Source organism: Onychomys torridus, chromosome 20 (genome assembly GCF_903995425.1).
Source record: "Onychomys torridus chromosome 20, mOncTor1.1, whole genome shotgun sequence".
NCBI classification, from domain to species: Eukaryota; Metazoa; Chordata; class Mammalia; order Rodentia; family Cricetidae; genus Onychomys; species Onychomys torridus.
The window spans coordinates 35,530,922-35,558,729 of NC_050462.1; the positions used below are offsets into that span (position 1 = coordinate 35,530,922).

Here is a 27,808-nt window from a genome sequence, read left to right on the forward strand (position 1 = left end):
ACGACTTGGAAAACTACACTACTCAGGCCCCATCCAAGGCCAAATCAAGGTGCCTGAAAACCGGACCTAAGCACAAGAATTTGTTTTTAAAGTTCCCAAGTAATCCCACAGTGCAGCCACTGTCGAGGACCAGAGGGCTTATAGGACACACACCCCTGTGAGTCACAAAGAGACAGTGCAGTGTTGGGAACAGCAGCGAGAGGAAGGGAAGCTAACTCCAAAACTCAAGATGATGCTACAGTTAATCCACACAGCGGTCCTATCCCTCATCAAGTCCTTAGCTGACTTGAATACCACGTGACTGGACACAGCGATCCCCTCAGAAAATAAGGATTTGATGGGAAAACGTAAATAAACGGAGCCGGACTTACAGATATTTTAAAGAAATCATTAGTGGAAAGTCAGCACTTTCCTCAGCGGTCCACAGCTCAACAAGTTAGGTATTTGTAACATCTGTTGCCTCCTGGTCCTTTGCTGTGAGACTTTAAGGAAACTCCAGGGAAGAGTACTTGCTCTGATTCTATGAGAAGGCATTTCCTAACAATTTCTGGTGAATGTTGGGTTTGGAGAGTATGTGAGCAGTGGCTGGGACATGAAATGAATAGATTGGAAAATTAAAAGTGAGGTAGCTAGGATATAGCTCTGTGTAACCATTATGCAATGGGACCAGACAATGGGGACTGCCTATTTGCAAGGACACTGTAGAAACTAAATCTTATTAGGCACCTGATTCTACCATGGTATTTTGGCTACACCGAATTTTTCCATTGTCCACTGCTTACAAAAATTTCCAAATTGAACACTTAATTGACAAAAAGTGATGTTTGTTCTATAAATAATACACTACATCATAGTTTGGACAAAGATGCATATCTGGCGGAGGAAACCTTGTCTAAATTGATGGAGAAGTCATTCATCACTTTCTGGACCACAAAATATGCCATTTTTCCAGTTCTGGCAATTCTGTGAAATAGTCTGTCTACCTTAAGATTTTGTTTGGTACCTCTGCAAAGCAACTGTTGCCAAGCTCTTAACTGGCACTGAGGTGGCGGAGGGTGGGGGGATGAGATTATTTACAAGTGGAGAGAGAGAATTTTAGTATTACATAAAACATTGTGATTGCTTCCAAGTGATTTAAGAATCAATGTCCTAAGGATTCCAATTTATTTCACTTGCCAGATCCTGCCTGGAAATTGTGAAGTTGTCTTCTGTGGTAAATTCTAACTTGTCTATGCCAAAATTAGATAGTAACCATCTACTAATATGTATGTATATGCCAATGCATAACTCATTATTGACCAAAGCACTATCTCAAAAATAATTAGCAGGGCTTCATCAACTACGCCCACTCCTAAATGACAAACTACAGAGTATCTTCTAAATCACTAAATTACTACTTGACATCTTTCTTAAATTTTTTTAATTTAATTCGGATTAAAAAAAAACATTTTTCTAAAACCATTGGACTTCTTTTTAGATTACTAAGCACTAAGCAGATTGACCCACACCTGTCTTTTTGTCTAAGGGCTCAGACATTAGACTCTGTATTAGAAATCTTTATTTCTATATTTACTGTCCCCATATTATCTTCATTTTGGAGGCCAACGAATCTTCATACATTACCAGGAGACTCTTCCAATGAGGAGTCAATCATATTTTTAAAAGAGTAATTACTTCTAACTTTCCAAATTAATGAGTTACACTGGAGCTTCTCCGCAAATCTAGTTTAAAATATGAATTCAGATTTCAGATGAATATATCTTGTCACATTTAACAGAACGTGTTCCCGGCTGTGCACAGGATTTCCTGACCGCCTTCAAGCGTGGCCCTCACCGAGTAAAGAGTCAGCAACTTAAATAAACATACACACCTTTAGTGGGAAGCAGGAAAAAAAAAAAAAAGAAAGCCCCAAAGCATCAAAGAACCCTCCCGCAGAAGCAGGCGCGCAGCAAAGCTGGATTAGTTCACGGCCTGAGGGCACCGCTTTTCATAAGTGCTTTCTTCCCCCTGGGAACTTTTCTGAGTCTCCCTCTCTGCTCTCCAGAAGCTCCTCGTAAGTCCTAACCAGGTTTTATCTATTTTTTCCTCCTCCTTTTCTTTTCTCTTTGCTTGTGACAACAAAGAAGTTGTCAGGAAAGGGCTGCTTGGTATATTTCACCCAGGGCTTTCTATTTTCGGTAAGTTTTACTGTTCTCCAGCTGCTCCTGGTTCTCCCCAAACATCCAGATTGGTTAGGACCCCTCGAAGCTCTTCTTCCCCACCCACCACATAAACAAACCCCGACCTAATCAGAATTTCCCACTGGGTTCCTGATTGCTGTTGACTCCCCACACCTCACACCCCCAAATGCCCATCTTTAGACCTCAAGTTAAAAACCTCTGTTTGGAGCTAAAAGGCAAACCCCTAAGAATTTTCCAGGAGCGAAGAGACCCCTTCAACCTCTTAAAGGTCATGTCTTTGGGAGTTCTCGAGGCCAGTTGAAACACAGGCACCTCTTGACCTTACGCTGGAGGAGCTGGCTCCCCTCTAGCCCATGGCTATCTATGTTCAAAGGAGAAGTTAACTTTCTTTGCCCCTTGAGTTGAGGCAAACCTGTCCTGTGGGTGCTGCCCCTGGGCTTGGAGAGAGCCCAGAAACCCAAGAAGAGCTAATAAGATCAGTGTTTGCAGAGAGACTCTGGGTACCACCGCCCGGCGAGCAAACACACCCTGAGGACTGCAGCCCTGGAGCTCCACAGATGTGTGCATGCAACTCAAGCCTCCCATCTCCTTCTAGCAAGGCCAGTACACTCCGGATCTTGCCCTGGGGTCTAACCCGGGGAGCTGGCCTCGAACCTGCACCGTTAGGCGGGAGCTCCCTCGTCCTTACCTTGGGGTTGGTCAGGAGCTGGTGCTGATCGCTGTGTAGCAGCGCCCTGGAGTTGGACTCGGAGTTGTTCACGTAGACCTGGACGCAGGGGTACTGCGAGGTGCCCCTGCAGTCGGTGCCACAGGTGAAGGTGCACTCGAACACCTCGCCGATCTGCTGCACCGACAGCACCGTGCAGTTGGCCGCCGTGGCTTGCAGATCCTGCAGCGCGGGACTGAGCCAGCAGAAGCCGAAGATGAAGAGCGACACGACGCCGGAGATGATGAGGAACAAGCCGAGCCGGATGCTCTTGTCTTCGGCTTCCGTGTACTCGTAAGCCACCCTGAGCTTCGCCATCGCCCCCCACTCTCCACGGCTGGCGCGCTCCCCGCCCCCTCCCGCCCCCGGCGCGGAGCTCGACTGCCTCGGGCGGGAGGAGCCGCCGCCGCCGCCGCCACCGCCGCCGCCGCCGCCGCGCGACAGCAGGGGAGTGGGCGGCGAGGGGGCGCGCGCGAGAACAAAGGGGCCGAGGCCGGCGACGCCCCCGGCGGCGGCGCTGCCCGAGGCCCGGCTCCCCGGTGCCACGGTCGCCTTAGAGCGTCCCGTAGCCCGGGGCTCCCCGAGCCGGCCCCCGCCCCCGCGCGCTCCGCGCCCCGCGCCCGTCCCCCCGCGCTCGCCGCCCGCCTGCCATCGCCTCGGCCGATCGCCCGGCGCCCCGGCGCTGGGAGCGGCTGGGCTGCCGAGCCCAGGCTCCGCGGTGCGGGAGGCTGCTCCTCCCCGCCCTGGGCGCCACCGCCCCGCCCCGCCCCGCGCCACCGCCCCGCGCCGCGGCTTCTCCCGTGGGCGAGCACCCCACCCCGGGCCGCCGCGAGCTGCTCTCGGAATCCTCGCCAGAGGCAACCTGGAGAGATGGCGGAGAGGGCCGCGGCGAACGCTTGGCGCCCGCTGAGCCAGAGCGCAGCTGGGGAGAAAGTTAAAAGAGGAAAGAAAGAAAAGAAAAGAAAAAGAAAAAAAATCAAAGTGGGGGAGGGTGGCGCGAGCGTGCAAGGCGGGAATCTTAAAACTCCGAACCCGGGTTGCGCAGCCACCGGGAGCTGCCAGGCGGCGGGCGCAGCAGGAAAGCGAGCTTGGGGGACAGCGAGGGACAGAGGGGGTTGCCCACGGCACCTGCCGCCCGGCCGGTCCTGGCTGAGTCCGCGGGACAACGCAGGGCAGCTAGATCGGAGACTCGAACCTCAGTGGACTTGGCTGGAAAAATAGGTCTCGGGCAGCGGGAAGGACCCCTAGGGGTCGGACGCCAACAGGTGGCAGAGGCTTGCAGCCTGGAAGGCGACGCTGCTTTCTCCGGCGTTCTAGCTGTGGAGTGCAGAGCCTGGTGGCCTCTTTAGGAATCTTGCCACTCTTAGCCCGCTCAGGGATTTGCAGGTGAGCTTTTTCTGGAGCGCTGTGTGCAAGGCGACCGCGGCCTGCAGACACTTTAGAACTGGTCCAGCTTCTAGAGTTCTGCTCCTTACTTCATCTCTGCGCTTCCGTGTCCACCCTCTCGATGTAAACATTTCAGTCTCTATTCTCTTAACTTTACTTTGTAAAGTAAAACTACTGTTTACCTAAAGTGATTTTTTTTTTTAAACCATAAAATCAAACGAGAACTGTTACAAGCCACGTTTGGGAGAATAAAATTAAAAAAAAAATACACAAATCTCTTTTAATTGGCTTGCCAACTCCCAGATGAATGAACTCATGTTCTTGATAAATATCAAATGCAGAATCATGGAAAATTTAAGCCCACTCCACCAGACGTCAAATACTTAGCTGGGACTGACTGAATACTTTTCCATAGAATTCTGACAGGTTATGCTGACATGTATTTGCAAGTCACAGGAAAGGAGACCTTCAGTATCTGTTTTGCCTAATGAATAAAAAGCCTACAGGATTTAGAAAACTTTAAAAATCACAAAGATGTTATGATGCAATACCTTCTAAGTTCTGGGGCAGACACTTCATTTTATTTTAGATTTCTGCCTGGGATTGTTTCCCCTCTTTCTGTTGGTGTAAAGACATTTGTTAGGGACGTATTGCCTATAAAGAAAAGTGAGTTCAATAATTAAAGCGTCTAAACCTTAGATCGCAAATTTTTGCTGAGTGTTGACAGATTCCAGATTCCAGTCCTCTTCTAGGACCAGAGATGGGGGATGGATGAATGGACAAGTAACGAGACTACTTAAGTCTGAGGGACTGAATCCTGAGGCAAAATAATTCATACCACGTTCAGAAAGCCCTAGGCAGAGGTCCAAGAGCAACTGGGCGAATATTACACATTCCAGTGATTCTACAGTTCCGATGTTGTGAATGATACCTCTCCCTCACAACTGCCTGAGACCCAGGAAACCACACCGGGGAGTTCTGCCTTAATACAGATGTTTGTTCAGTTTCTGTCTTTGTGGTTATTATTTTCAAGGTGATGGAAGAAGCTGTTGCTCTCCAGCTTCGTGTTATCCAAACATTTAGTTTTCTCTTATTTCCTATTTCTAGGTTGGCTTGTCTTCTGTCTTATGTGAAACGTATCTAAAGACTTCACAAATTAAATCAACTTTTTTTATCCTGAAGGATGCACTAGAAAGATGCGAATTTTTTTAAAACTTGCGTAGGGTGGCCTTGTAACACTCCCAAGGGAGGCTGGAGATACTTGTTTCAGAAAACAGGTCATCACTGACTTTAAGTTGGAAGGGCAGCAAGAACCTCAGGGATCTCAGAATGGTAATTTAGCACCTTCTGCTCCCCGGGGAGGGCAGAGGCATCACAGAAAAGGAGGCTAGTCCTTCCTATGAATAGCTCCCATCAACAGCATCTAAAAGGAACAATGTGCAGAACCAGACTCCCTCAGACAATACTGTTGTCTCCTACAGCTCTTTCATGATAACAGAGCAAGTCACAATGAACTTTCATTCAGAAGAAAAACAAAACCTTCCCAAAGAAGAACGTTAAAGCTTTGCTATGATCACTTTGTTTTTGGGATCAACACTCTGAAAAAAGTTCTGTGGCTTATGTTAAAATTGCAATATCCAATCCCTCGTGTGCATGCAAGGAGGACTTTAATATCGTATGAACGGAGCATGTTGGGAAACATGTATTTGTTATTTCCAGAATCAGCACATTGAGGTCTTTCTGTAACCAACATAGTAAACACTAGTGTAGCTAAACTATACCGATGAGAAAAATCGTAATTTATCACCGTTCTCATTAAAACGCACATTCTGAATAAGTTTTAAACATTTGCAACTAACTATAATTAGGTAAGAAGAAACTAGTGATCCAACAAAGACAAGCAAATACAAATCTTGTTTTCTCAATGTAGGCATAACTAGAAAACTGAGTTTCCTTTTATTTAAACTTGACTTAAAATATTTAGTTTGGGGGCTGGAGCGATGGCTCAGCAGTTAGTTAAGAGCAGTTTCTCAAGTGCTATTCTCAAGACCCAAGTTGGCAATCACCTACAACTCCAGCTCCAGGGCATCTGACCCTTCTGTCCTCTGCTGAGAAGATACCAGCTCTCACATGCTTACAAAGAGACCCACACATACATATTAAAATAATACATTTTAAAAATAAAGGTTTGCAGGGGGCTAGAGAAATGGTCCAGTGGTTAAGAACACTGGCTGTTCTTCCAGAGGACCAGGGTTTGGTTCCCAGCATCCATATGACTGCTCACAACCATAGTTCTAGTTCCAGAAGATCCAATGCCCTCTTCTGGCCTCTGCAGGTATTGTATGCTTGTGATGCATTGTAAATGGACGTTTCCTGTCCCTCATAGTGTAGAAAAGGATTGTTCACAGCAATGCACATACATAAATACGTGCAAAACACCCATACACTGCAAACACAAATAAAGATCAATTTAAAAAAGATGTTTTCAGTTTTACTAAATGATTTCTAGCCTGCTCTGCCGAGAAATAAACGTTGTCACACCCCACTGTGATAGTTAAATGCTTATCTTCTTAGACTTTAAATTTCCAGTTACCTATTCTACTGAGTATATTATTACCGAGGACACTACTCCTTCTAGATACTTGGAATATATTAGTTCAAAGTTAACCAAGAAGCTCCCTAAGACTTGACATTTCATTGAAAGAGCAAATACTTGAAAAGGAATTCAATTTTGAAAGCTCAGATTGGTCTGCACACAGGCTTGTGTTTGCATAGAGCAAAGACCAGATATGCAAAATGTCAAAAGCAGAAAATGTCATCACTGGGTTCATACTTTTTAGGTTAAAAATTGAGAATTTCATGTATGCATATGTTTTGGTCAAAAATACTCCTCCCTCCAACTTCTCCCATCTTCCCAACCCCCTGCCCTCCCAACTTTCTGTACTTTTTCAATCCACTGAGTCCACTTAATGCTGTGTTCACAGGCCTTCTACTGGAGCATGAGCAGCCAACGGAAATCACAAGTCCCGAACCAAGCTGGCAATCTCCCTCATCCAACAGCCATCAATTGGCAGTAGCTTTTCAGCTAGGGCAGGACTTCATGAACCTTCCCCTCATCCTTGGCTAGATAGTAAAATTTTAAGTTTTATGAAAATGTCTTCATGAAGTAATGTTGGAGTTCCTAAATTCTTACCATCTTTCTCATTCATTGAACTTTTATGGGAGAAACATACGTAAGTAGGAGGAGGAGTATGAGCTTTGGAATGGGAAGTAAGAAACCTAGAGTCTTTGGCTCCAGCTCTAGCACTAATTCCTCTGATGTAATAGACACTTTCTCTTCAAAGGAAAGAGTTGAGCTACAATTGTTTTAATGTTCTAGGATTAAATTATAAGTTGATTTTATGGTTTCCAAATAAAAAAACTTGTATTGCTATGTAGTAAGCATATTATTTGGAATGCCTTTACGAGGAGTAATCCTCCAACACAGAGAATATCTTCCCACAGTGGCTAACAGGGAGTGTGGGCACATCCTTGGGGTCGTGGGCATACATTTACTGAACAACTGTATGACCTGGGTTACTCACAGAGGTCCTAAATACATCATCTCATGAGGAACGAATTCAGATATTACTATTTTTGAGATGATACTTACAAATAAATCAATTTCAAAAGTTATATCTAAGGGTTGTTCATCATCCCCACTATGAAACCTATGAAGGGAACAATCCGTAGAAGAATGTTGCAGCTGATGTCTTAATTTTGCTCCCATTTATTCTGAATCCCATTGTGTTTAACAATGCTGTTGTTGAAACAACATTCCAGACCAAAGTGCTGTTGAGACAGATTGTTAGTATTTAGATTAGATTCAAGCTACAAAATACACACACATACACACACACACTCCTGCACACGGAATAAGCAGGTGTTGATAAAAGTCAATAAATGGTCCTAGAGTAGAAGGAAATCCTGTCTCATTTACGCAGGGAATTAGTTAATAATTCTAGTAAGGTTTTCTTGTCTTTGCCTGAACACATCTAATGATGGAAAACACACTAACCCTGACCATCTACTCACTACTGTTTTGGACTTTAAAGAAGTAGAACTTCCTTATCATGGACTGATATTTGCACCTTGACATAACAACATGGTATTATTTAAGGTAAAGACAGTTGTAAGAATAAATCCTTGCCATTTTGTCCCTCCAAGGTTGTTTTTTCTTCTGGTGTACCTTTTTCAGTTACTCCAGTTTCTCTTGATGGGGTTTGGGACACTAATGTTTTATACCCTTACCTTAAACACTAAGAAAGATAATAATTCAAAATGGGGAAGGACACTCTCCTTTAATGCTGTATGAAAAGGAGTCTGCACCTCCTGTACCACAGCACTAAATTTACAAACATCCCAAGGATAATGGATCTTGTTCGGGAATGTCACTGTAAATGTAGAGAAGCCAGAGAAATGACTGGCTCACCTTCATTAGACAATTCATATTCTGAATAGTATTTTGCAAGTCAACTAATTCAATATTCAAATTTGAGACCTACATTTAGAATGAACTAAGAATAACCCAAATCTTTAGATAATGTAAATGTAGAAATAATTTTTGAGCACAGTAACATAAGTGGCATTTAAATAAAGGTATGTTTTACATAATGGTATACTTGAGGAATATTAATTAATCAAAGACATTCAACCATTCAAATGTTTCTCTTAGGAGGAGATAATATTTAACCACTCAAAGGCAGACAAAATGAATGCATAGCTACATATGGTAATTAAAACTAGATCTTAAAATAAATGTTCAGTATGTAACAGATTTAAAGGTAGCTTTGAGACATTGTGGCTGCCCCAAATCTTTATTTTTATACATAAGAAGATGGGACTATTTATGTCATTCCCTGCTGTTTTCTTATTGAAGTATATAAAGTATATAATTTTGAAGGTTTCATGTAAGTTTTTTTTTTATTATAAATGGGTATCAAGAGGTCAAAGTCTTAAAATATCAATCTACTTGTGGAAATTTTATCATGCTTAAAATTTGCTTCCCAAATGTTTGAAGAACTCAAGTATCATCAAAATTAGATCCAGTATGCAGCAGAAATCAATTTTCCTGGAAGAAAAGGTCCTTCATTATAAATTAAGGAAAATATTATGTGACCAAGGTGTCCCTTAGGCTAAAGACAAAGCAAATTGCCAAATTCTTGAGATGTTTATGCAAATTAAGAGGCCACCTCCTAGGGCTGGAGAGTTGTCTTAGTGGTAAAGAGCACTTGTGGAGGACCTAAGTTTGGTTCCCAACACCCAAGGTGGCTCACAATCTTTCACAATCCAACACTCTCTTCTTGATTCTAAGGTCACTGCACACACATGTGGATGAAACACACTCAGGACACATAAACCTCAAAATTAAGAATTATCTTCCTCAGCTGGTGCCCTTCGCTACTTGAAAGAGTTAACACTGGTTCTTACTAGCAAGATAGCAGAACATAGTATGGTAGGTGTCTTCCAGGCCATGGAAATGAAAAATGAATGCAAAGCTGATTTGCAGTATAGACATTTAAGATGTGTTAGCTAGTGCTTGTATATTATTTAAGCAAGAATTTGGACTTGCAATAAAGTTATGAAAATTTTACCATTACAATTTATATGACTTGCAGAAATTTTTATGATATATATACATAGAAGTTATTAGCATTTTATGGTCCATGTATACAGTTCTTAAAAGCATACAACATTAAGATAATGCCAAATTTGGCTTACTGGATTTTCAACTTTCAATTAGTGAATATACGGATAATGTACACAATTACTTTTAGCAGTTTTTGATGCATAAGTAAAACTAAAATCTAGCAAAAATATTCTCTGCACAAACAATGAAGGAAGCTGTTTTATGCTTGGAAACTAGTTGGCTTGCTTCTTGTTCTGCTGATGAATAGTATTGTAAAGATGAGATCTCTCAGTGAGGACACTGGTTGTTACAGAAAAAAAACCAAAACACTTGGCTCTGGAACATAAGACTTATTCTAATGTTCACTTGGTGAAGGTTCACCATCACCTTAGTCTAGTTAGTATTAATACATTAAATGAAGCGTGGAGTGTACAGATGGCAGTGACTTCAGGTGTGCTCTGCAGCTGTTTCTCATGGACACATCTCCAGGTGGCCCTGAGGTCCATTAGTTCAGAATCCCCTTGCTAGACTGTGGTTTATGCCTATAATAACCCCAACTCAAAGACATTTATACATCAAATTGATACATTTTCTTTTTAAACAACAGAAACATCACTCAATCTAATGCATGTGATTTCTACTACGGTAGAAAACAGGAACGTGACCATGAATGCTGTGTATTACCAGTTTCAGTCTACATATTCACTTCAAATTAGCAAAAACTGGCTCCTCCTTCCCTTAAATACGTAACTAAATTAATATATAACCTGATGAACACTTAATATTGTTTCACATGCCTGCTCCTGTCAACTAAACAGAAGAAAAGAAACATAGTGAATTAAATTTGCACCTTGCAATCAGACTTAGCCGCCACCCCTACCCCCAGTAGTTTTAAGTTCCAGGACCCCACTTGGAGAACAGCACATTCTTTAACATTGTCCTTTGCAGCTAATATGACTTCCGTCCTTAACTTTTGATCAAGGTTACTGACGTCTCAAATTGCCGAAATGAGGCCTGGAAGTTATTAAGACCATCCTTTTACTACAAAAATGGTCGTCCTGTCAAGGGGATTTTGCTAACAACCACCCTGTTTGTTTGACCACTTCTACTGGGGTACTTGAAAGCTCCTTCTGACTGACAGCCAGCACTGTGAGGCAGTGTAGCGACACACAATGACGCCCTGTCTCGCTCAGTTTCCTCCTTGAGTCCTATACTTAAACTTCTTCTGAAGCTCCTGTATTTGAAGAGAGTGCCACAACTCCCCTGTTCTCCAGCTTTTAGTCAAGGCCCTGTGTTTGAACCCTAAAATACAGCCTTTCTGTACGTTTGTAACGTTCTTGGAGAATGGGATGCACTTTGTAATTGGCTGTCTTTATCTGAGACTTTGGATTTGACAATGATTTTTGGCAGATTTTCAGAAATACACTAGTTATCCCAACTCCTCGCCACACTTTTCAGTTAGCCACAGAAAATCAACACTCAGTCCACTTCTTTACTGTATGCATGGTCCCTCCTACCAGCCCCTCCTCCAGTGTTTCAGGAAGCCAAAAGCAATGCCTTAAAAAGCAAGCCATCTCAAGCTCAAGGCCCCATACTCAGAACCAACATCCACAGAACACAATGCAGCTACTCTGGCTCCTTAGTATCACACTGGTACCTTGACTTCATTGGCCCATGTTCAGCTCTTTTGCCACACACACGAAATCACTGCTCACTAACAGCCCTAGAATTTGATACTTGAAGGGGAAATGATGTTTGTAAAGCCTTTTCTCTAATGTTGTGCCCCTACTGCCCATTGCAATGACATCTGAAGACTTCTGTAAAATGGAAGACACAAAAACCTATCCCATGATGCTATTTTTTTTTTTTTTTTTTTGAAGCTGAGGTTCGAACCCAGGGCCTTGCGCTTGCTAATCGAGCACTCTACCACTGAGTTAAATCCCCAACCCAGTGATGCTATTTTGATAGCCAGAAGGGAGGGGGCATGCAGCATCCAGAAGACCATTTAAATTGGGCTTAGCATTTCAGGTGTATAATGACTTTCAGCGACTGTGATTCTTACCGTGCCGAGCACAACTTACTTTTTACTGTACCTGAACAATACATTAACATTTTTGGCAATAGAAATAGATTCATCGTTTATAATGGTCTACATATAAACTGCTCTTAAGCCATGCTATAGCCAATCTTTTTTTTTTTTTTTTTTTTAATTTTACCATCCAAACTGCAAGCTAATGATTCTGATGTAATGCATACCACTTGATTTGACTCAACACTTAAAAACTACTGGCTTGTCTTCCAATGGATTCATGTGCTTCATCTCCCAAATCTGTTTGTGGTATGATCCAAGTCACTGTTTAATGGCACTGGCAAGAGGAGCCTGGTGACATGCCATTAAAGTCTAACTTTTTGAAAGTAAAGAGATCTCAATGTCTTATCTTAGTCTCTACATTACCCTTTTTTTTTTAAAGCTTTTTGGTGTGTATGATGTCAGGAATTTTAACTTATAGACTCACATATGGCAGGGCAAGCACTTTATCAATGAGCTATATAGCCCCCAGACCCTAAAGATTATCTAGTTAGTAGATATTTTTGTCTTTATGAACTATAGTTGAGAACACTTAGACATTCCTTGTTTCCAGACGTGTACGTTTTCAGCAACTTTGTGCAAAACAGACACTAAATGCAAATCTTAGTGAAATGAGTCCTTCAAGGCCACGCTCAGATACCTCATGTTTTATAGGCAACTGGCACAATATATTGGAAGATCTATGTTTGTGAATGAAAGGATTTAAGGGTATCAACTTGATGGTTCACAGGAGGGGAAAAACCCTGAGGTTTGAAAGCTAAGTGAAAATGCTTAAGATTTCCATAAAAGTTACATGAGGTTACAGCAAACAGTAATTATTTCAAAGGCCAGATAATTTACTTGGTACATTTTATTTCCAAACTGAAATGATAAAATATATCAATTCATCAACAAGGACTGGTCAAGTACCTGTGGGTAAATGGTTGGCTTTCGTTGGTAGTGTAAGAATTTAAACTTTCAGCTAAGGAAGATTATTCTGAAAGGAAAGTGTTAAGAAACTCCAGAAACAGTTTTATCATGTTCGTTATAGTGCACATCAAGTACAGGTCTTGAGTGCCAGAGTGTACCCCTCTGCTACAGCAGGGGGAATAAACTCCACAGCTACACAGGGGAGAGGAACAGCTATACCCAAGGGAAAAATAGGAAATGCACAGCTTAGGTCATCTTCTTTGTATGTGGCATAGACTTTCACATTTTTTAACTTGCATTTGAAGTCAAGTTGACATCTGACACCACCAAGTTAACAAAACAAAACAAAACTGTTTAACAGGCAACTTTCCGTAATTTTGATGATTCTAGATAAAAGGAACTCAAAAAAACTGGTGTCTGCTTAAAATTCTTGCCTATGGCTCTTAATAATTAGATTCAACAAAACAAACTTGACATCGTTTTTTTTGTTTGTTTTGTTTTTTGTTTTTTGTTTTTTTTAAATGTACATTGAGATTTTGTCTGCACACATGCTCTGGAAGTGGGGTTTGAGTACTGGGATTTGAACCCAGGTCCTTTGGAAGATAACCTGTCAGTCATCTCTCCAAACCCTTGATGTGACCTATCTGATTTGTTAATCAGTCCCACAATCATGCTTTGGCTGACACTTTAGCCACTGAAGATCTCTTTCCACTGTCTTCTTGTCCGCCAGCTGCCAATTTATAATAAAATCAATTATTATGAAAAGATGAATTCTTCCTAGCTCGAAAGCAGTAGATATTAAGGGTCTGAATCTGAGTCCATATCCACAGTGCGGTGTCTGTTAGGTAAAGCTGTAATTATCAAGTGTCATCTTACTGAGGTGGTACTCTGGTCCAACTCAGCAATATCTTTAAAAACCCTCTTATTTTTATTGTTTTGGCTATCTGAAAATACTTAGAGAGAGGTTTATTTTATGTTCTTGCACATTTCTGATATATGAACAGCATTTTCATAAACATTTACTTTCCAAACACGTTTCGGGCGATGCCAATAAGCTTTCATTCATATAGAAAAGTAGGCTAAGAATAAATCTAAGAAACTGAATCCCATAGCCACCTTCCCACTCTCTAGTTCTACTGGCAGCACCAGCCTTCAGGGACTTTAAAACAGCACTTTCATTTGGATATCAGGAAAAAGAAAAAAAAAAAAAGGGTTCAGTAACCTGCAAATGTGAACTATCCAGGCCAGCGAGCTGAAGGTAAATTTCATAGAGAAAAGTAAGTCTCAAAGTTGTACCACGAGATCCCTCATCAATTTCTCAGAGAACAAACTTTTTTGGTCGGGACGTTTACTTGTAACGTTGCTGGAACCCAGTCAAATTCCCTCCTATGGTCAATGCCGAGGGTGCATTTTTTTTTTAACCAAGTCCAAGGGCCCACCTGGATCCATTTACCTATTTGTTGACAGCTGAAAAGAAGACAGTTTAAATTTAGTCACACCGTTCAGTGTATTTGTAAACTTCAGGTTTTTATCTGTGTTTTTCATCCTGAAGAAGAAAGCTGACAATTTCAAATCAAAGTCAACACTGCAGTGAGGAGAGCTTTTCTACTTTATTACAAAGAGAAGAAGCCTTTATGTGGTCAGAAAATACAAGATTGATCTTTTTTCTCTTCCTATGAAACGCTGCTGTTCAAACAGCCAGAGTGAATTGTCTCAGTTCACGTCTTGAAGTCCCATCACATTCACTTGGGTATGGATGTCCTTGGCTGCTGAAAATCTGGCCCTTTAGTGCACAGGGCGACAAAGTCCCCTGACCAGCAGTTCCAGAATGTCCCATTTTCATATATTGCATCCATGCACACCTCCTAAAAATGAGGTACAGCAGGGCAAACATTTTCCAAAATAGATGTCATATATATAATATATACACATTCGTACATACATACCTTTATTCATGTGATGTCCAAAATTTAAAAAAAATGTACACATTTATTACAAAATCGTAACAAAGACTGGACAGTGTTTTGCTCATTCTGGAAAGATGAAGCTCAGTAACAACACAGCCCTGGAAACCATCCAGAGACTGTGGCAATCTCTTTCTTCTACAGTCATATTCTTGCATTAAGCCTGGCGAAACTGCCTTTCAGAAACAGAAGGGGAAGTAAAATGAAAGAAGCAGACCTTGCTCATCTTTCCAAATGAAATACGAGAAGGATCTTCACATAAAAATGCACAAACATTTGTTATTTTATTACCAATAGTGCTACAATGAACAATGCAAATTTTGTGGTCTAATTGTGTTGAGTCTTTTGTGGGTTTTCTTTTTACATTTAAGAAACTAAATGGTAACTTCTGTCAGTGTACTTGCTTGTCTTTATAGACCCAAGTCTGTCTGCTGGCAAAAAGAAAATAAACGAAAAAATTCAGACCCTGCTCAAACTAGAGAAAACAAATGACAAATTTAGTTGTTGGGCAGCACATAATTGGTAAGGCAGGACCTCAAATGGTGACCCTTTACGTAAGCCAATTGCCAGATCCTCAAGGAATTAAAACCAGGGTGCCTGAGCCACATCAATTCTGCGGATCTGTCGCGTACTGTGCTGAGACAGCCATACCCCAGGAAAAGGGAAGTCTTTTAGAAGGCTTGCTGAGCAGGGTTGTAGTTGAAGGTGGATGGCAGGTGAGGCCGTTCTTCTAATTTATCATACTCCAGATGGAACTCCTGTAAAAGAACATCCAAAATTGAGAATTTAAATGATTCCATAGCCCTCTCTCTTTAAAAACATTAGTGTGTGTGTGTGTGTGTGTGTGTGTGTGTGTGTGTGTGTGTGTGAGAGAGAGAGAGAGAGAGAGAGAGAGAGAGAGAGAGAGACAGAGAGAGAGACAGAGACAGAGACAGATAGAGAGAGCCCATGTGAAGGCCAGAGGGCAGGTGGGTCCGGGATGCACTGGGCAGGCCATCAGTCTCCTCGGTAAGGACCTTTACTTGTTGAACCATGTCACTAGTCTAAGTGACGCTCTCTTAACTTTTTGGGGGGGAATCAAACTATATTTTCTACAAGAACCATGAAAATACGTCTACATGAGAGTGACCACGGAGGACAGCCACACTAGCTCTTTACCCTTTGAAGTCAAAGGGTCTGAACAAGAGTAGTGTCCTCTGCCTACTATCTCCTAAGTACAGACTACAGACTTGCTGAATAGAAAATCTGTAACTCAGGAATGTGGATTCATAAAAATTCTGTGCAAATAAAAGTGGACATTATTATAGCTCTAATGCAAAAGACTGAGAATTATAGGATGTTTAAACAAAGCCTATTTCAATGAAGTACAACAAAACAAAACAACAACAAAAACCTTGACATGTTGTTCATGTTTAAAATGAGACACTTTCCAATTTACCTTGATGACAAATTTTTTTAAGCAAAGTTCTTCTTTAACCTCATTAAAATCTCAGGAAAACAATGAGCTGAAAAAAACACACATCTCTAGAACTCCCATTTCATAAATGACATAAGAGAACTTAACAGCCATTTAGAACTAGATAGTAGTTTTAGTGTATGACTATTGGAAAGCTAACTGGATTACTGATTTTAATCAAACTGTCCAAATGTATTTTTTTTATAATTTTTAGATATATTTGCACATAAGGGGACAAACACACACACGGTGCACATAGAGGACAATGTGCAGAAGTTGGTTTTCTGCTTCCACCATGGTGGTCAACTCAGGTCCTCTGGCTTTGTTGCAGCAAGTATCTACACCCTAGAGCTGCCCCTCTTTCTTTCTTTCTTCCTTCCTTCCTTCCTTCTTTCTTCCTTTCTTCCTTCCTTCCTTTCTTTCTTTCATCCCTCCCTCCCTTTCTTCTCCTTCTCCTCCTCCCCCACCCCTCTCTCTCTCTCTCTCCTTCCCTCCCTCCCTCCCTCCCTCTCTCAGACAAGGCCTTGCTAGGCAGTTCAGGCTGGCTTTTGAAACTCCCTACACAGCCCAAGCAGGCTTCAAACTCACAGTCCCACCCATGCCAGCTTCCCAAATACTGGGGTGACAGGCCTGTGCTACCACCTGGCTTCAAAGTTTTAAGATTTAAGAATGCTAAGTTTTTATGACCAGCTCCAGAGATGCAAATATAACTGTATACTTAAGAAAACAAATCCAAATACCTCTGTGACCACAAAAAAGGGAGATGCTCTGAAATTACTAATTCTATAGCTTGAGTCTAACCGGCACAAGTTATGGTAAAATCTCACTCAAGCCTCAGCACACATTCACTGCTGAAGACTAAACATTAGCAACCGTGGGTTAGCATATCGTTATTCACCGCGTCTAGTTTCAAGCTGGCTCCATAGTGGATGGTTCCACTGTTAAATTAAGTGACAATTTTCATTATTTAGTTAAAATGAAACCTTAGGCCATAGTGACCAAGCTTTTAGACAGCACATGAAATGTTCAAAATTGGAGACACCATATTAACAGACATATAACTTGACAGCCTAATATGAACCAAAACTAAAGACAAAGCTAATGTTTTTCTAATCTTTGTGTATCTTGGGTAAGTAGGTATTTTACTATACTAAACACTAGAATCCATACTTGGCAGGGTCTGTTTTTCCTAGTGCAACATCTGAGGGTTTTGTGTGTTTATATTTTTTAATACTTTTAATCTAAGATTCAAAGCAAATTTATTTCATTATACCCCCAAAATAACTTTGAAAACATTAAGTGCCTTCCCAGACATTTATAAAGAAGTACACCGAGTGACTTCATCACAGGACTAAGAAAGGCACAGAGCCACTTGCCCACTAGTGGGCATCCTTAAGCTCTCTGACAAACGGCAGAGCTGCCCCTGTCCAAGCCCCACCCATGGCTGAAGCTGAGTATCCACATTCACATTAGCCAAAGTTTCCCAGTCAAACCATTCTTTAAAATGAAAATGCATCTTGGTCTATAAAAATAGATTTAGTATAAAAAGCTTACCTGCAATTTTGACAAATGACAAGCTCTGAGTTACATTTACCTACCCTGGCAAGATAAACTGCTTTATTAGTCCTTAAATAGAGTAGTAACCTCATCAATATTAAGTATTCCAGTCTGAACCTAGGGAGCATAAGAACTTTAACATTTAAAAATATTAAAGAGCTGTCCAGAGATTAGGTGGGTCAAGCCTTGTCTTCCATCGCTCATCTTCTGTCTCCCATGCAGTTACTCTTCCCAATTTTGCTCCCTAACCACATCTAACTTATTATCTACAGCGTCTCTTTTACAGGTCAGTGTTTCACAGCTACACACGTGCACACATACCACGCATACCCTCTTGAACAGATGTAGAGAACCTGCTTTGTCTACCGCAGCTAATGCTTGGAACAGTGTGGGCCCTTGGCAAAAGCCTAACTAGCAGCTTATGAAGGAAGACACAAGCCTTCTGGGGTGGGTTGAGTGAGAACAACCCACAGGCTCATAGAACTGAGTGTCAGTCACCAAGGAACAGAACTGTCTGGTAGGGTTACAAGGATTAGGAGGTGTGGCTTTATTGGAGGGAGTGTGCCACTGAGGTCTCAAAGGCCCATGCCTACCCTCTCCCTCTTCCTGCAGATCAGGATATGGGATTCTCAGCTACTTCTCCAGCACCACATCTGCTTGTGAGCCAACATGCTCCCTGCCATGATGATAACAGACTAAGCCACTGAAACCATTAAGGAAGCCCCCCCAATTCAATGCTTTCTTCTGTAAGAGTTGCCTGGTCATGGTGTCTCTTCACAGCGACAGAACAGTGACTAAGACATTTCTATGCACTTTAGAAACAGACTACTCAATTTTTCAAGTAATACTTCAACATTATGTATTAAAAGATCAAAAAGTTAGATTTGTTTTAATGGAAAGTATTGTTATAAGAAAATGATTTTCAAAAGCCAAAAAAGAATTCTAGATATGTGGAAAGCAACTTTTTACTTCATGGCGCAGTTTTCTTATGAACAAAATTAGAAATCGTTTTTCTCACAAAATTACTTAAGTAAAATTGAATTTACAAACTGGACGCCAAACAAGCATTTACAAGAGTAATGGTTCAATTTCAGAAAGTACCAGTTTTCTCCTAAGTATAGTAAGCTCATACTTAAATTTAGGAAGCAACAAAGTATGTTAAAGATGGTTACTAGAAATAATTTGTGAATAAATGCATAGTAAAAATGAAAATAATCATCTATAATAAGCATAAAATATCTTATGCACCAGAAATCCTGCAGTATCTATGAAGTTAAGCAGTAAGAAGCCTGCAATTTGAAGTCTTTGAGAAAGCTATAGAAAATAAGGAAGGCTTCATCACCTAAAAATAAACAGGGAAAGAAATGATCTAAAATTTTTACTTAGTAAATTATATATGCAATGTTATTGCAATTTTTTTAGTTAAGTGATGAATGAGCGCTCTCGCAAATTTACACAGGACCCCATGTCTTGCTAATTATTTAGGATCACCTCAAAAGAAAGAATGAGCAAATAAAACATCAAAATTTTATGTACATTATTATTATTATTATTGCTATTTTTTGGAGACAGGGGCTTAATATGTATCCCTGAGTAACCTAGAACTTAGAGATCTGCCTGTCTTCGAACAGTGCTGGTATTATAGTCAAGCAACATCCTGCCCAGTTACATTGTCAATTGAAAATCTGAAAATAAATACTGGATTGGACCCTAAAACTGAATAAATGATGAAGCAACTGCTCTTATATTACACTTCTCTGACAATGTTAACTGCCTGAGAAGGCCCCCAGAATACACTGTGAATGTACAGTCTCCACTTGTTCAGTTCTTACAAAGACAGCACCACATCACTATCACACTATTCATAGTATATTCTCACAAACAAGATGAAGTTACTTGATATTTACTTCACTATTCAGCAAACTCCATCACTTTGCAAACCATGCAGCTGATGACAGTGTCACATTTATGAATATCTAGTTTTATGAATTATCTTAATAAGAACAACTAAAATGTCTTAATACCAAGCAATTTTAAGGAAAGTTCTAGCACATCTGTAAATAGTCATTGTCAAGATTATATTCCTCTATAACCAATTCATGAACTGCTCATTAATACCTGGTAGAAACCAACAATTCTGTTTCCCATCAGTATAGAAGAATTTTGAAAAGTATCAATGCAAGCAGCTAGCATATTATTCAGAGAGATCTCTTAGGGAATAACTTAGATGCTACTTCTCAGGTTTTATTTTCCTACTTCACCAAATAAAGAAGTTATTTGAACAACTGAAGACAGTTGTTCAACTGTATTAGGAGACAGGGAAAATTTAGCAAAATTACTTAACAAGCATATGTCATATATAGCCTTATATTTAATATAGGAAACATTTCCTTAAAATAACATTGACCTGAACTGGGAATTGTTTCCGAGGAAAGTAAAAAGCTCTAATATTAGTGTTGCTGAATATCCCTCATTATAGAGGGAAGAGAACTCTCAAAAGTATTTTTTTTCACTTAAGTTGATTTCCTAACACATAACCTAACTAAATTTTTAGCTATAATTATATAGCTATGTGTTGTTAAGTGCATTCCTTTCTGCATATGGATTTAGAATTCAAATTACTGAGCATAAAGCTTCAAGATGAATGTAGAAAGCTTCAGTTCTCCTCCGAAGACCTTGTCTCCCTATAGTATCATCTCATTTACAAGTACGACCTTGGACCAGATACAGCATCCTCTCCAGAATAACCTGGGAGCTTGCTAGAAGTACTAACTCTTAGACCCCACCCGCAGATTTGACTAGATCACACACAGCAGGAGGCCTGGCTCTGTAGTTTGTTTAACCAGTCCCCAGGTAAATTCTCAGACAAGTGAGATTTTAACCAAGGCAATCAATTGCAAATTTTCCTGTTTGGAAGAAGAGCAGTAACCTCCAACAATGAATGAACTACTAACAATACATCCAACATGTGCCGAAAGCAAACCTTGTATTCAGGGTATGGATGTGTGTATACATAATTTCATTCAATCTTCATGATACTCATTTTGAAAAAAAGGACAGAGCCATAGAAAGGAAACCTGTACAAGGCCAAAGCAGACACAGAACTTCTGTTTCGGTTATACTCTTTAAAGAGCAAAGAAAACCTATTTTCATATATACTTTAGCGAGGTGGCAGTGGCCACACGCCTTTAATCCCAAAGCCAGGTGGATCTCTGTAAGTTCGAGGCCAGCATGGTCTACAGAGCGAGATCCAGGACAGAGAAATCCTGTCTTAGAAAACCAAAAATAAACAAAATAAAACAAAAACAAAAAACACTTTAATTTGCTTCCATTTAAATAAATGGTAAAGAATATAGTCTCTGAACCCAAACATTTCCGTGAATTGTAGCTGCGAAATGACTGACAATCTAAGGACCAAGCTCTAATCCCATTTACCACAGAGAAACTGAAAAACAAATACCACCCCCCCCCAAAAAAAAGCAAAATAATTTTTAACCTTCTCTGGATTTTCTACTGGAATTATCTTTTTAAATTTCTTTAAGTTTTAAAAGAACTTATAGAAGGCCAAACTTTTCTATGGCTTATATCTGATAACATGTCATACTATCTTAAAATGCAAAACATTCTATCAATTTAGTACACTGAAAAAAAAAAAAGAAAATCACCCCAAAGCAACAACTAAACTACTGCCCGAAGAAGTGATTTGTCAGAACACTTTTCTTCTGTTTACCTTTCAATGAAAGACTACCTCACGCTTTTGTAGAACTAGGACTCACTGATGGAAAGTATATTCACAAGTGGAGCTGGAGTTCTCGGAAACCGAATTGCTTCTATTTACCATCAAGCTGACCGTGAAGAAACAGCGACTACACACCCATGTACCACATCTATTGACAGAAATGCACACAGTGCAGAGACGGAAATTTTCTTTGACAAGGTGATTTTGTAAAACAAAGTTACAAAACCAAAATAGAACAAAATAATTAACTTTTCCATGCAGCCCACTACCCGCCTCAATGTTCACTCATAGGACAATGAATGGTGAGCGCCTGCAATTCTCCTGCATTTGATGATCTGCAAATACTCAGCCACCTTCCATGAAACCTTTAACAAAATGCTTTTAGATAAAATGTCTCACTCTGCATAAAGTAACAATAATATGAAAATATGTGTCTGGGATTGTAAGAGTACCTTTAATAATTTGGCAGTCATAAAAATATTTCAAATGTTAACAAGTCTTACTCCAAATTACAAAAATTTCTTACCAATTTTAATAAATTTCCAATTAGTGAAGTGAGCTGGCTTTGGACACTTCTAAGAGGCTTGGCAAAGATCTGACACATTACTGGAACAGACATATTGTTAAATATTAATAAGCAAAGGCCATTTTTTTAACATCTGCATGTAGAAGAAACATACCTTAGCTACTTTCCTCCAGTTAAGACAGTCGAAGAAGTAGTATGTCCCCCTCTCGTAGGTGTTGGTTTTCATTGTGGGCTCCATGCCTGGTGCTCTGGTAATCCACACTCGTTCCTCTTTGTGGTATCTCCAATCACGGTTAAAACTTCAATTTTTAAGAAAGAAAGACAGTTAATTTTCCTGTGTCCCACGTTAAACATTTTATACATACGGTAAACATTTTCTCAGAAAAATTATATATAAAATATGTACAATATGGAAGCTTCTTTACCTGGCTCTGCTATTAAATACAGCCTTATTCAAATATAGTAAGATAATTTCTTTTGTTCCAAAAGCACATTCCTTAGTACACATGCTTTTATTAAGTAGAATAAACTTCATGTAGATAAAATAATTTTAAGTTATATGAGTGACATAATAAAACTTGGGCAGACCAAAGAAAGATAAAATATATTGAACAAATGATAGAAACTGATACCGAAGCATATTAAAACAATCCAGTGATCTGTCTTACTAGGTAAGTATTAAGTAAAAAGCCATTTGAATTGACTACTTAAATAATTTTACAGTTATGATGACAACAGAATACATATTTTGTAAAGTTTAATTTTTAAATTCAAATCATAAGCCATCAAAATCTCTAAGAGGATATCATCAGAACCCAGGCAGATGATCTATGGCACTTATAACCTGGGGTAGCAACATCCAGAGGAACAGATGTCCCACAATGATAGACCTCCATGTAAGCACATGCTTTCCTACAGTTTGGTAGTTCACAGACATAAATGACATGACACAAAAGCCAATTACAGATGGATGAGTGATTTCATACATTTATTTATTTATGACTAGATTAAAAGGAATAGATGTTAATCCTCATTTCACAAAAAATGAAAGGGAAATGGGGGTAAAAAGCAAAAAGTAAATTTTCTCAATTGAAAAAATTTAAAACCATCGACATAAAGGCACAAATATGCAGGGTCTTGACTATATAATAATCAACTGACATATATTAAATAATGAGATTCTGTGTCTATTCATCATATAAAAACATCTGAGGTTCTACAAGAACCACAACCAAAACTCACACATTCAAAAATTCAATTCACCAAGTGTGTCACTTAATATAGTTAGCATTAAGTTTAAAATTCTTTTCATGTGATGGTGGTTACACAGCTTAATATGCTTTCAACATAAACAAAACTCATTTTACTAAGTATAAAAATAATTCGAATTCTTTCCTTTATACTTTTGTTGTTGTTCTGATGACCCAGGGCATGACTAAAGTCTGGAGATGCTAGGCAAGCATTTCACCACTGAACAACACCCCTGTCAACAACTTAAATTTTGTGGGAAGGAGAATTGTCAATAAAAACAAAAAACTATAACCATCATCATTTTAACAAAACTTCATCCAAGATATGCTAGGAGAGAAACGGATAAGATATTCTGAACATACAGCTCTACTGCAGCTAAGAGTTGTAACACATCTCCTCCATTCATGTAATAGAGATAGAAGAGGAGGTCTTCTCCGTATCGGCCAAGCTTGATTGCAGCCAGCTATAGAAGACAAATAGATAGTTCTGAATTGTAAAACAAATATAAAATCTTCAAAACACAGTTGCTGCTACTAAAATGAAAACTGGAAGGATAAACAGAACTTCTCCCTTAGTGCAGACAACTGTCATTTCATAATTATACAGTCAGGGAGTTAGGAGTTTTCAAGCATTTCTTCATCAAAATGAGTAAGGTTAACTTTTGACCCCAATCCCAAATTCAGAGAATGGGAGTATATGTGAGTATCCCGTGGAGTGCCAGCTGTACAGGTTTCTAAGTGCTAGCTGAATCTATACGCACAGTGATTCACAAATCATTCTGAGATTTCCAGCACATCACAGATGGTAAGTATAAAAATCATAGAGACAGCACTCTATTTTGTTTAAATGGATGCCTAAAAAATAACTTCTCTACATTTCTCTACACAAGGTAGAAAACAGTCTACAAAACTATCAACTACATATAAATACCACAAGCTCAAATTCTCACATTAACATCAAACACCCCTAAACGAAGTATCCCCCTAGTCCTGGCTTCTCTGCATAATCCCAGTGCAGGTTCTCTTCCCATTATGGCCCCTAGTCAAGTGGTAGTGTGGAGGCAGGATATTCTCCAGCGTTTCTCAAACTGCGCTAAGGAAAGACTCTGGCCCACTTAGGCCCAAGTCGACAGCACTGGTGTGGCACAGACGATGTGTTGAGGCCAACTTCAAAAGGGTTTGTGGGTTGTCCCATTATAAATGCTTGTCTGGATAAGTTTGTAAAGAAGTAAAAGCGTTCTTAAGGGTAAGGGCATAAAATGAAACTGTCAGAAGACTAATGACCAAACTTTCTAAGTCAGTTCATTGTCATCAACCATGGTTTCTATGGTTACAATGAGTAATTACAGGAAATATCAGCCCTAACATTTGTTTTTTAAAAAATTAATATTAACAAAAATAAAAATAAAATTGTTGCACATAACTGAATCAGAATACAAAAGCATATTCCAAAGATTGCTACTAGAGCATCATGCCGTCTGAACTGAAAACGGTACCAAGAAAGTAGATAAAATCCACACACACTAAGAATAGTATGGATGCTACACTCACCTTATCCCTAATGTGAATGTTCGTTAAATATTCGGATGGAACATGGAAGTCTGCATTTAAAAAAAAAAAAATCTTATTAACTGATTCTTAGAAAACAATTTTTTAAAAGATTCTAAACACAAATAGCTTCTCCTACCTATGTCCTGAGGTCGACAAGGTGAAGATGCCCAGGGTGATGCAAATTTGGGGTAGAGATTTCTGAACAAGAGGTAAAAAAGAAGCCACTTTAAAGAACAAAGTAGTAAAATTTATTTCTAACTTAATTTTGGGAAAACAAGAAAAACCAGACTTCAAATAAAAAATGAGCATCGTTCCTGGTTCCCTTTCTTGAGTTTACTCAATTTTCTAGCAAAAAAAAAAACAAAAAAAAAAACCCAACAGGACTGCTTCCTTCCAGCAGAACACAAGGCAAACAAAGGAAAGCATACGTGAATGTTCTACTTCCCATCAGCTATAATTAACAATGCTTTCAGCTCATTTCTACACTGCTCTCCAATCAAACTACCTTCCATGTTCACCTCACCCAAATCTGTAACCATGAGGAGCAAGATTTCATCCTCACTCAATATTTATGAGAGTGTCTATTACGTAGACCTGGAACTTTTCTAGGTTCTCTGAATACAGTAAGCAAACAAAACAAAGACTGCTGATACCGTAAAACTTACTTTCTGTTTAAGTATATAGTGGATTGGATGCTGGCAGCAATTAGCAGAACAGATAAACAATAATTTGTTCAGGGAGGGCCTGATAGTGGGGAACTGGTTGTATAATTAACTGAGGTGGTCAGTTTAAGTCAGATTTGACAAATTTAGATTTAAACAAATATTCAAGGATATGAAAGGGATACTCACAGATAATTATCAGGTAAAACACTGCTAGTCAAGGAAAATACTAGAAGAACTAAGAAGAGACATCTTGACATGAGAGGTAGACTAAGAAGGCCAGGGAAACCACAAAGAACAATAGTTAGGAGGAAGCGAGGACAGCGTGGGCATCAGAGGGCCGCTCTACAAGGAATTCTTATTTGCGATGGAACAGTCGACCTGTACTTGGAATTGAACATGGACAGCCTACTATGAAGAGTACTCTTGAGTGCCACATAAAGCTTCACAGAAAGGGAAACCAAGACTCCATGCCTGGATCTGGCAGCAGACTATTCAGGTAACCAAGCAGAGAGGAAGCAATTCAGTGAAAATGTGACTGGACTCTGTCTTTTGGAGAAGACTACAGCTAAGGGAGAAGGAAGGAGAGAAGGAAGGATGATGTCAAGTTTCTGCGAGTATTAACCGAGACTGAAAGGCACAGAGAGAGCAGACTGGCACCAGCTCACTAAGAGGGACTTAACTGGTAATGGTATCTGAACCTCAGCGTCAGGAGAGAAGTCTAACATGGTCCTTCAAAGCACAAGACTGACAAGATCATCAAGGGAATACAAAGAGAGGACTGATCCTCCAACAGTCCAGGACAGGAGGTATCAGCAAGGAAAACTGAGAAAGATGAGCCAAGGTGATCAGATGATGATGACATCTTCAAGAGAAAGAACATATCGTGGTTCCCTAACTTAGTAACAGGGAGAGCATTTGGTAACCTTGTTGCACAGTGGAGTGGAGGGAACAGAATCCTAACTAAAATGGGTCTCACAGGATGTGAGAAGACAAACTAGAAAAATTAAGATGGCTCATTTGAGATGTTTTGCTTTAAAAAATGATTTAAAAATGTGGCAGTAACTCAGAAGGTTGAATTAAAAGAAAGTATTGGATACTAATGGAGAAACAAGTCTCTCTTCATGTGACTAGAGATGCCAGAACACAAGTGTTGTGAGCTGGAGGAAAAAGTCTGAGCTGGTCAGAAACACACATGCCTGCAATATCACTTAGGCAGAAGCAGCAGGGCAGTTAAAAAGCCACCTTGGGTTACACTAACAAGACCTGTTTCAAAAGACCAGGGGCTGAGGATGTAGTTCGGGGTAGAGTGCTCGCCTTACATGTGTGTAACACTAGTTTGGAAGCTAGCACCAGGGAGAGGAGAAAAAGCTAAGATTCACACTCACAGGTTTTCAGAAAGTTTTAAGGAGGAAGCAGGCACCGGATACTCGGGCACAGGTGTGTCAAGGTCAGATCGGTGGCAAGTCATTTGATGGTGGCAGGGACGGTGCACGCCCTCTTCTGTTTGCTTCCACCTTTCTTTGTGCAGTTGAAATGAAAGCCAGGTCATTATTGGAGAGTTAAGGACAGGAGGAAAAGGTACTGATGGCTTAATGAAGCACAAAATAGTCACACAGGATAACAGCAGCAAACCCAGCACAAACAAAACCACAAAGTTCTGAATGGACTATGCAGATGAGATATGAGTGTGCCTTAAATTCCTGAGCATGAACGTGAGGCAAGACCAGATGAGGAAACTGTATGCTTTTCCACGGTCCATCAAGTAGACAGACCAAGAATGAAACAAGCAGAAATAACGACGACGACAGACTTTTAAGATACAAGTACGATGGGAAGTCAGAAAAGCGTCAAACAGTCAAGAGACACACAAATCAGCAAGTAAGACCATACAATTTAATGGTGAAAAGGAAGTGGAAGAGAATAAGGAGGAAAGAGAATGATTATAAAAGTCACAGCACAAGGAAGAAAAGGGAAATGATGATGGTTAGAAGGCAGGGTAAAGCGCACTTGTCGTATAGTTCCTAATGATGACAAGATCAATGGATGGATAAAGAAGATGTGGTTTGGGGAGGGATCCAAATTCCTTGGGCATAGATCCCTGTAGAGTAGTATTTCTCAGTGACAGGGGTCTATGGGCTAATAACAGACGGAATGACCCCAAG

General features: G+C 40.1%; 2 protein-coding genes across 12 annotated transcripts in view; both read right to left on the reverse strand.

Annotated features, from left to right (window-relative positions):
* Positions 1 to 3,495, reverse strand: part of Kcnmb4 (potassium calcium-activated channel subfamily M regulatory beta subunit 4) — a 58,887-nt gene extending 55,392 nt beyond the window's left edge. The window contains exon 1 of the mRNA XM_036170208.1: positions 2,869 to 3,495. Coding sequence (XP_036026101.1) covers positions 2,869 to 3,204 — 336 coding nt within the window. The 5' untranslated portion in view covers positions 3,205 to 3,495. The remainder of the gene's footprint in view (positions 1 to 2,868) is intronic.
* An 11,034-nt stretch (positions 3,496 to 14,529) lies between these two features.
* Positions 14,530 to 27,808, reverse strand: part of Cnot2 (CCR4-NOT transcription complex subunit 2) — a 95,454-nt gene continuing 82,175 nt past the window's right edge. For all 11 annotated transcript variants that reach the window (XM_036169540.1, XM_036169548.1, XM_036169541.1 and 8 more), the window contains 5 exons: positions 25,118 to 25,179; positions 24,982 to 25,031; positions 23,794 to 23,894; positions 22,335 to 22,479; positions 14,530 to 15,660 (listed from right to left, as the gene is read on the reverse strand). In XM_036169540.1, the coding sequence (XP_036025433.1) occupies positions 15,574 to 15,660; positions 22,335 to 22,479; positions 23,794 to 23,894; positions 24,982 to 25,031; positions 25,118 to 25,179 (445 nt within the window). In that variant the 3' untranslated portion in view covers positions 14,530 to 15,573. The remainder of the gene's footprint in view (positions 15,661 to 22,334; positions 22,480 to 23,793; positions 23,895 to 24,981; positions 25,032 to 25,117; positions 25,180 to 27,808) is intronic.